The 9,756-nt window shown below is 34.7% G+C and overlaps 2 protein-coding genes and 1 pseudogene across 2 annotated transcripts; 2 read left to right on the plus strand and 1 right to left on the minus strand.

Moving 5' to 3' along the window:
* Nucleotides 1–1,970: 1,970 nt before the first annotated feature.
* On the plus strand, nt 1,971–4,496 carry LOC107031496 (subtilisin-like protease SBT1.2). Its single transcript, XM_015232898.2, has one exon. The coding sequence runs from the start codon at nt 2,018–2,020 to the stop codon at nt 4,328–4,330; it is 2,313 nt and encodes a 770-aa protein (XP_015088384.1). The 5' UTR covers nt 1,971–2,017; the 3' UTR covers nt 4,331–4,496.
* An 85-nt stretch (nt 4,497–4,581) lies between these two features.
* On the minus strand, nt 4,582–6,243 carry LOC107031497 (photosystem II reaction center Psb28 protein). Its single transcript, XM_015232899.2, has 2 exons — nt 6,006–6,243; nt 4,582–5,207 (listed from the first exon to the last, which is right to left on the minus strand). Exons 1-2 carry the CDS (start codon nt 6,076–6,078, stop codon nt 4,738–4,740), a joined length of 543 nt encoding a protein of 180 aa, XP_015088385.1. The 5' UTR covers nt 6,079–6,243; the 3' UTR covers nt 4,582–4,737.
* Nucleotides 6,244–7,811: 1,568 nt separating this feature from the next.
* LOC107030359 lies at nt 7,812–9,012 on the plus strand (annotated as a pseudogene).
* Nucleotides 9,013–9,756: the final 744 nt, after the last annotated feature.

Raw genomic sequence — 9,756 nt, forward strand, 5'->3', positions numbered from 1 at the left:
TCACTTTCAGTTGCTTTAAGACCAAGAACTTTTTCTTTATTTCCTTCACTTCTTTTGTCAACATTCATCTCATAGGTTTTGAGATTCCCAACTAATTCATCTAAAGACATAGTAGTTAGATCCTTAGCTTCTCTAATGGCAGTGACTTTGATTTCCCAAGACCTAGGCAAAATCCTAAGTACTTTGTCAACCTGTTCCTCAGTGGTATATACTTTGCCTAGTGAGATTAGTTCGTTTACCACAGTGGTGAATCTGGTGATCATATCTTGGAGAGATTCTCCAGATTTCATCTTAAAGGCTTCATATTCTGAACACAAACTAGCAATCCTGAATTTTCGGACTTGAGTAGTACCTTCATGAGCGTTTTGTAAGGTGTCCCATATTTGTTTAGCAGAGGTACAACTTGAGATACGGTTAAATTCATCAGGTCCTAATCCACACACAAGAATACACTTAGCTTTTGCATTCTTTCCTAGCATCTTATAATCTGCTTCATTATATGTATCTGCGGGTTTAGGTATTTTATTTCCTTCACTATCAGTGGTAGTAGGAATTTGTGGTCCCTTAGTAATCCTTACCCATAATTCGTAGTCTTCAGCTTGAATGAAGTCTTCCATCCTTGCCTTCCACCACGAGTAGTATTGTCCATTGAATAGTGGAGGTCTGTTGATGTGTTGGCCCTTACCGTGTCCGAGTGGAGGTGCAGAACTCATGTTGATCTTATCTTGAGTTGTTAGACTCTCTAAAGATAACCTTGCTCTGATACCACTTGTTGGAATTCTACCCTCCTGAATTCTTTAAAGGAACACGTATTAACTACTTGTTTGTATCTGCTTGACGAACTTAACAATAATTATTTTGAACAACACTTTGTATTAATTGTAAAATTCAAGTAATACAAAGATTACAACTTCTTTAGCTCTTAAGGAATTATAAACTCTAACTCCTTCTAATCAAGACAAAAAACTACTCCCTAGTTTTCTATCTTTTCAATGCTTTTCAAGTACTCTAACTTGTCAAGCAAATCTACTACCTAGATTGTAAACAAACTCTTGAATACAATCTTACAACGTTAACACTCAACTCGCAGCACTCAAAAGATTTTAACAAAACTCTCTCAACTCTCTTGATCGTGTTTTGAAGCTCTCTCTTTGTAGGTGCGCAAGTTTTTCTGATCAAAATAGCTCTCTATTTATAGACCAGAAATTCAGCCAATCCTTGTACAAATCAACTTTGTATTTGTCTTCTACAAATCCTTGTTGACTTCTACTAACTCTTTTTCTCGAAACCTTATTGTACTCAAATTTGTTTTTAATAGTTTTCCTTAACCAAGTAAAACTACTATAAACACAAACGTACATATAAGTTTCCACACATACGCCGCCACTAGCATACCTGCTGCAATATTTCACAGGAACATGTTGCACTACCTGTTCAATTCAATTTTACCATATTCAAAATCTCAAGATTAACACTAAAGTTCGTTCAATAATGTTATTTGTTTTAGAATAGCTTTATGACAGTGTATTATACTTTTAGTAAAAAAAATTAGACAATTTTAATAACGGGTGAGATTTTATGCTGATGAACAAAAAAACTAAATTACATGTTCAAACAAAACTTCAATTCTATGATTTCATCTCACGGGGGAGAATATAGAGCCGTCATTCCATTGCAAGGGAGCTAAGCGTGGCGTGACTTAATTGAATGCTGCTGCAGAAACTCAGAGCTAAGATGGTGAAGTTTGGCGCCTGATGAGTATAAATTGATGGTCTCTTTGTTGTGTAACAAATCATGAATCTATTAAATGAACAAAAACACAGAAACTTTCTTCAAATGTCTCGTGAAAATCTTAGCAAAACCATCAGCTCCTCTCTCACTTTTAATGATACTCGTGAGGAAGAGCTCATCAATTTCACGAGTTTCTTCTTCAACACTCATATTTCAATTCTCTTCAAATACCCCACATTCATTCTTTCAACAAATATGCATTCTTCGAAAAACAAATACACTTTCGATGGGATACAGTACTCAATCATTCTCATTTCTATGTCTTTTACTGTGTTTTGTTTGCATACAAGCTCAAGATTTGCAAACTTATATAATTCAGTTGCATCCACATGGAGCAACAAAAACCCCTTTTAGCTCTAAACTACAATGGCACTTTTCTTTCCTTGCAAAAGCAGTTTCCTCTGGAGAACAAGACTCGTCTTCTCGTCTTTTGTACTCTTACCATTCTGCGATGGAAGGTTTTGCAGCTCGGCTCACTGAAGATGAGGTTGAGTTGTTAAGGGAATGTAAGGATGTGTTATCGATACGTGCTGAGAGGAGGCTTGAAATTCAGACTACTTATTCTTACAAGTTTTTGGGATTAAGTACGACGAGAGAAGGAGCTTGGTTGAAGTCTGGATTTGGTCGAGGGGCGATTATTGGAGTGTTGGATACTGGAGTTTGGCCAGAAAGTCCAAGTTTTGATGATCATGGGATGCCACCTGCTCCACAGAAGTGGAGGGGTGTTTGCCAAGGAGGACAGCATTTTAATTCTTCTAGTTGTAATCGCAAGCTTATTGGTGCGAGGTTTTTCAGAAAAGGACATCGTGTGGCTTCAATGACATCGTCACCAGATGCACTGGAGGAATATGTGTCGCCACGGGATTCCCATGGCCATGGTACACATACAGCATCCACTGCTGGAGGAGCTACAGTTCCATTGGCTGGGGTGCTCGGAAATGGAGCAGGGGAGGCTCGAGGGATGGCCCCCGGTGCCCACATTGCGATATATAAAGTATGCTGGTTCAGTGGTTGTTACAGCTCTGATATACTTGCAGCAATGGATGTAGCCATCAGAGATGGAGTAGACATATTGTCACTCTCACTTGGTGGCTTCCCTATTCCGCTTTATGATGATACTATTGCCATTGGAAGTTACCGAGCCATGGAGCATGGAATTTCAGTTATATGTGCAGCAGGGAATAATGGACCAATCCAAAGTTCAGTAGCCAACGGTGCTCCTTGGATTGCCACTATTGGTGCTAGCACACTTGACAGGAGATTTCCAGCATCAGTTCAGTTAGGCAATGGAAAGTTCCTGTACGGAGAATCTTTGTACCCTGGGAAGAAAGTTCCTAGCTCTCGGAAGAGTCTTGAGATCGTTTATATCAGAGATAAGGACAAGGGAAGTGAATTTTGCTTGAGAGGATCGCTATCAAAAGCACAAGTCCGAGGGAAAATGGTTGTGTGTGATAGGGGAGTCAATGGAAGGGCAGAAAAAGGCCAGGTTGTGAAGGAGGCAGGTGGTGCTGCCATGATCTTAGCAAATACAGCAATAAATTTGGAGGAAGATTCTGTCGATGTCCATGTCCTCCCGGCAACGTTGATTGGCTTCGATGAATCAATTCAATTACAAAACTACCTGAACTCAACAAAAAGACCAACAGCTCGATTCCTATTTGGAGGAACGGTAATAGGAAAGTATAGAGCACCTGCAGTAGCTCAGTTTTCGTCAAGGGGGCCAAGCTATACTGATCCTTCAATTCTCAAACCTGATTTGAGTGCTCCAGGGGTAAACATAATTGCCGCATGGCCACAAAACTTAGGCCCCAGTGGTCTTCCCGAGGATTCACGAAGAGTAAATTTCACTGTTATGTCAGGGACTTCAATGGCGTGTCCTCATGTGAGTGGAATTGCCGCATTGCTCCATTCAGCTCATCCTAAATGGACTCCAGCAGCAATAAGATCCGCATTAGTGACCACTGCAGATACAGCTGATCATTTGGGAAAACCAATCATGGATGGAGATGCACCAGCTAAATTTTTTGCAGCTGGAGCTGGACACGTGAACCCCGGAAGAGCCATCGATCCTGGATTGATATATGACATCCAGGTTGATGAATATATCACTCATCTTTGCACTATCGGATACAGAAATTCTGATGTCTTCAGCATTACTCATAGGAATGTAAGCTGCCATGACATTTTACAGAAGAACAGGGGTTTCAGCCTAAATTACCCCTCAATTTCAATAACTTTCAGGGAAGGAATGACTAGAGAGATGATCAAGAGGAGAGTAACAAATGTGGGGAACCCTAATTCTACTTACTCAGTTGACGTTGTGGCACCTGAGGGAGTCAAAGTGAGAGTGAAGCCACGTCGTCTGATATTTAAACATGTGAATCAAAGCTTAAGCTATAGAGTTTGGTTTATATCACGAAAGAAAATAGAGTCCAAAAGGATGAGCTTCGCAGAGGGGCAACTGACATGGTTCGATGTACGAAACAAAGCCACGAAAGTTAGGAGTCCTATTTCCGTCACATGGGCATCAATGAAGTGATCACTATCACCACTATCACAAGCACCATATATTTCATTGTCTTAGTTCAAAATTTTCAATTAGGAATTTCACATTACCTTATAAATTGATGTTAGAGCAGATACACTTTATCATTCCACAAAGAAGAAATGATCGACAATCATTGCAATGATTTGTGTTTTTACTAAGTAAATGTGTCTCCACAATGTTAAGAAGTATTAATATGTATAAATAGATTAGACAAAGCACGAGTTTGCGCTTGGACTTGAAAGTGAACCATCACAAATGAACAAAAGTAACATCTAACTGTAAATGGAGTGAGGAATTTTCTCAAGTTTACACCTTTTGAACTAAATTACTCATAAACCAGTATGACAGACAAAAATATCAAGAAATTGGTGAGGCAAAAGAAAACATACAATATAATCTCAACTTTTAACAAACTGCAAGCCATTTGAATTAGCATACCGCTCCATAAATCTCATGAACCTATCCCAGTCTCGTGGAGTCCGCATAATATACTTAGCTTCAATTCCTGCAGGCTTTCCATTAACAAACTTAGCATTGACATCAACTGACGTTAGAACCCCTTCTTCGTCAATCATGTAGAATCCAGTGATATCCCCTACTTCACCAGATGAATCAAATACGGAGGGTTGATCAAACCTGAATATCGCCATACCATTTGTCCCATCCCTTGACTTTGTTAGTTTCACATCTGGTATTGTTTGTTCATCAGTTCCTTGTATGAACTGAATTTTTGGTTGAACCATCATTATACATAGTCTGGACATTTTCTTGTTTTGGATATCGGTAGCAAAACGCGAACGGGATAGGCACAACCGTTGGCCATTGAATGAAGAACCTGAACTTTGATGAACTATCCTTGATGCTATTCCTACAGTACATGACACAAACAACAATTATCAATTTTGATCAACTATGTTCACTAATATACTACTCCCTCCTTCCCAAATTTTCAATCAGTTTAAAAAAGAACGACACATTTCTATATTGGAAAAATTACATAGATACACAACTTATTTTGCCATATTCTCTACCAATTGAAAAAAATTACAAGAATCTCTACTCTCTCATATTCTCGAATACATAACTCATACGCAATGTATCAGGATGTTGGGATATATATCAGTACAGGTGTATCTTGTATCAACAAAGGTAATGAATTATTGGGACGCGGTGTATTGAACATTGAGTGATGTATCCAAAACCAAGACACTATATATCGGGACATTGAGTGATGTATTTGAAATCAGGACATTGGGTGATGTATCCGAAATCCTTAAATTTTTTGCAATTTGTATAAAAAAAAATAGAGATATGATATAATTAATTCTTAGCACTATGAGATTTTACGTAAAATTTCCTTTTATATTTAGGAACAAGTGAACTTAAAAATGCTAATTTTACCCTTGATCTTAATTTTAAAATGATTTATAGCAAAACAAACGTGACTTATTTCAGATCACGAGTTCCAAACCTGTTTTAGTTTCTTTAAACTCCGTGTCAAAGGGAAAGTACTGAAAAAAGGTTTATTATACAATGGGAATTGAACCCAAATCCACACCTATCGTGTCGAAGACTCTGAGATAGTAAGCGTACTACATTTCGAGTTCCGATACACATCTGACAAAATTACTGATACATCATTAGATAAACAGATTTTGTTACATACCGAGAAGAGAGCGAGGCTGATGCGTAGTGTGAGAAAGTGCAGGGGAAAATGCGAGAGATTGAAGAGTCGCCATTAGAGACAGAGAATGTAGTATGGAGGAGAGAGAATAGACTAAAAACAGATGATGAATGTGTTGAGTCTGGTTGTAACAATGACAGCCACTCACTTGTTTAGATTAGCTTACCCATACTGTGTATTTTTGAGCCAACCACCATTGCAATACACTCCCGCCAACTTTTTCTATATTGGAATTGGGCTAAAAACTTTAGCAAAAACATGGGCTGGATATTTGAACAATATATTAGCCCAATAAGAAAATCTTTATTAAATTGTTTTTGTATATGTTATTGTGTAAATTAGGTATATAGCATTTTATATAGTTATATTCTCAAGTTATGGCATAAGAGTTTGATTTGCATTGTATAATATTTAATATATCAAGTTATAGCATTTTTTAAAAAGAAAATAATGTTAATTTTAAATTATTAAAAACATATAATTAAATTATAAAAAAAAACAAAAAAAAAACGGACAAATTAATAATGGATAGTGTGATGCGTGAAAATAGTTATTATTAATTAATGATAACTAATTTGCACGTTTTAAGGGATTTGAATTTTTTTTTAAGATTAGATAGATACCATAAATCTCTCTAATTAGTTTTAATGATAATAACTTATGATTTAATTCCTTAAAATACTCTAAGGTGTGATTTTATTCCTTAAACGTGCAGTGCTTGTTGTTTCAAAGAAATTGAGAATTATTTTGATATTTGAATATTTTATTTTATTTTCGTTTTTTTTTTTTTTGAAAATTTGGCGTTGGAAACGATTAGATTTGATTTGATGGAGAACATTGTGTCAATATTAATTAAACATGGTGGCAAGTGGAATTCATTAGGTTAGTTATTATGATTTATTTTATTTTAAGTATAAATGATTGGTTGTAATTATATTTGTTGTTTTTGACATGTATCGAATGTTTCATTTTTTTATTGCTGTTATATTTTAAATGCTGATATCATGTAATTTTTATGATACAATTACGATGTGTATAGGATATTATGAAAAATATTAAAAGTAATAGTAATTTTGTTTGATTTGTAATTAAAATGAAGATTGGTGTGATAATTGATTTATGAAGAAAATATAAAAATTTACAGATTGTTAATTGATTGCAAAAAGAATAATTAGATAGAATTCATTGTGCAGTTTTAGTATGAAAAAAATATGAACAAAGTCTGAAAATTATATGAATATTGTTTGAAAATTATATGAAATGTGTATTTAATGGTAAAAGCCACTCATAGTATATTTAAATTGTCAGGTGATATAATTTTGTATATTGATGAAGTATGAAAACTATATTAATTGTGTATGTAATGTATGAATATATTGTAGGAAATATGTATGAAAGCCCGTTTTTTTGATTGTATATATCAATGATTGATATGTTAAATGTATATGAATTTTGTATAAACATTTGATTAATTGTGTATTAAATTTTTAAGAAATTGTATCAATTGTGTATGAAAGTGCATTTTTTGATTGTATATATCAGTGAATTATATAGTAATTGTGTATGAATTGGGTATGAATTTTGTATGACTTATTTTTGTAATTTTATAGTGTGGTGCACTAAATGTAATTTTAATATTGTGAAACAGAAAAATATGTCGACTTTGAGATGGAGGGCATCCTATATGATACTTCTACTCTTTATATTGGTTTAGTTAATGCTATAATAACTCAACTTAATATAGAAGAAAATATAAATTCTATTGAGATAAAATATATTGTTAGCGATATGTGTCCACCTATTAAAATTCATAATAAGGTTGGGGTAAAGGTTTTTCTAGATCAGATGAGGGTGAATTTGAACTTCTTTACAAAATATCCATTATGCATCACTTTGAAAAATCGTGAGCTGTACAACGAAGGTCATGGAGTTTTAATTACTGATAGAATAAATTCTGATGTTAGATTATCACAGACTAACATTGATTTGTACTCCAACAATTCTATCCATTTGATCGGAATGAATTTAGACGGAGTTGTCAATGATAATAGTGAAATAGTAAATGATATAATATGTGACCATTCCAACATATTTGTAGCTGATAATCAGATTTATAATAATAAAGAAACACTTAAGGAGGTTATGAGGCATGTTGGACTTGTTGAGAAATTCAGATTTCGTGTTGCGCGTTGTAATGCATCTAAGTAAGTGTACAAAAAAATTTTAAGTTATTTTTTTTATTTGTTTCACTGTATATAATTGTAATGCATATTTTCTTAATTTTGAAACAGTTATCACCTGAATTGTATTTTTAAAACTTGTTCTTGGATGATGAGGGCATCTAGTTTGAATAAATTAAATTTATTCAAAGTTAGGAAGTATATTGCTCAGCACACTTGTTCTGTTAGAGAAAGAGTTTATGCCAGACGTCAGGGGATAACTGACGTTGTAGCTGTCTTGATAATGGAGAAGTATATTGATCCATCTACAGTATATACTCCAAAAGATATAGCTGATGATATGTTGAAATTGCATGGCGTTTCGTTGACGTACATACAGGCATGGAGAGCTAAAGAAAAAGCAGTAAAGTTGGTGCGCGGAGATCCAGCAGAGTCCTATGCAAGATTACCTGGTAATTTCGAAATAAGAATGAATTTAAAGATTACCTATTGAATTGGACTGTTCTGTTTTCGTGTATGCTTTATGTATAAAATATGTATATTTTTTGTATGAATTGGACTGATCTTTCAGGTTATTTTTACATTTTGGAACAAACATATCCAGGATCCGTTTTGAAAATTAAAAGGAAAGAAGGTGACATATTTTATATGCATTTGTTGCGTTAGAAGCTTGTATTAGAGGTTGGGAATATTGTAGGCCAATCGTAGTTGTTGATGGGGCGGGATTAAAATGTTCATATGGTGGTACAATGTTAACTGCCAGCACAACGGATCCGGGAGGTAAATTTTTATCCTATTTATTTTTCTGATTATATAATATAATAAAATAAGTTATAAATTTCTGATTGGTGTGATATTTTTTAAAAAAACTTGAGCAGGTCATATACTTCCGTTGGCGTATGCGATAGTAGATTTCGAAAACGATGCTTCATGGACTTGGTTCTTTGAGCAGTTTAAGGAAGCATATGGAATTAGACAAAACATGTGTTTTATGTCGGATCGAAATGAAAGCATATGGAAAGGGACTGCTACTATATATCCTGAATCAGAACATTATGCATGCATCTGACATCTGTCAGTCAATGTGTTGAAGAATTTCAATAAAAATACTAAAGATTTGAAGATTTTATTTTTTACATTGGCAAAAGCTTATACAAAACAACAATTTGACACAATTATGGGAAGAATAGATCAGATAGATACGCGCATACGATCATACTTGTTTGATATTGGTTATAGCAAATGGTCAAGAGCTTACTCGAATTGTAAGCGCACATGGACCATGACTTCAAACATCGCGGAGTCATTGAATAATGTTAACAGGTTAGCAAGGAGGTTACCGGTAATTTCACTTCTTGAATTTATGAGGGTAACAATTCAGAGATGGATTCACAAGCACAATGAGGAGGTTGATAAGACAACATCTGATCTGACAAAAAAATATGATATTTATCTACAGAAAAGTATTGCGTTGTCTTGCAATATGAGGGTATGTGTTTCACTGTATTGTATTTTACTTCCCAATATTTAGTGGCATGTATAAAAAAAATAAC

This window comes from Solanum pennellii, chromosome 9, assembly GCF_001406875.1.
Source record: "Solanum pennellii chromosome 9, SPENNV200".
Taxonomy (NCBI): domain Eukaryota; kingdom Viridiplantae; phylum Streptophyta; class Magnoliopsida; order Solanales; family Solanaceae; genus Solanum; species Solanum pennellii.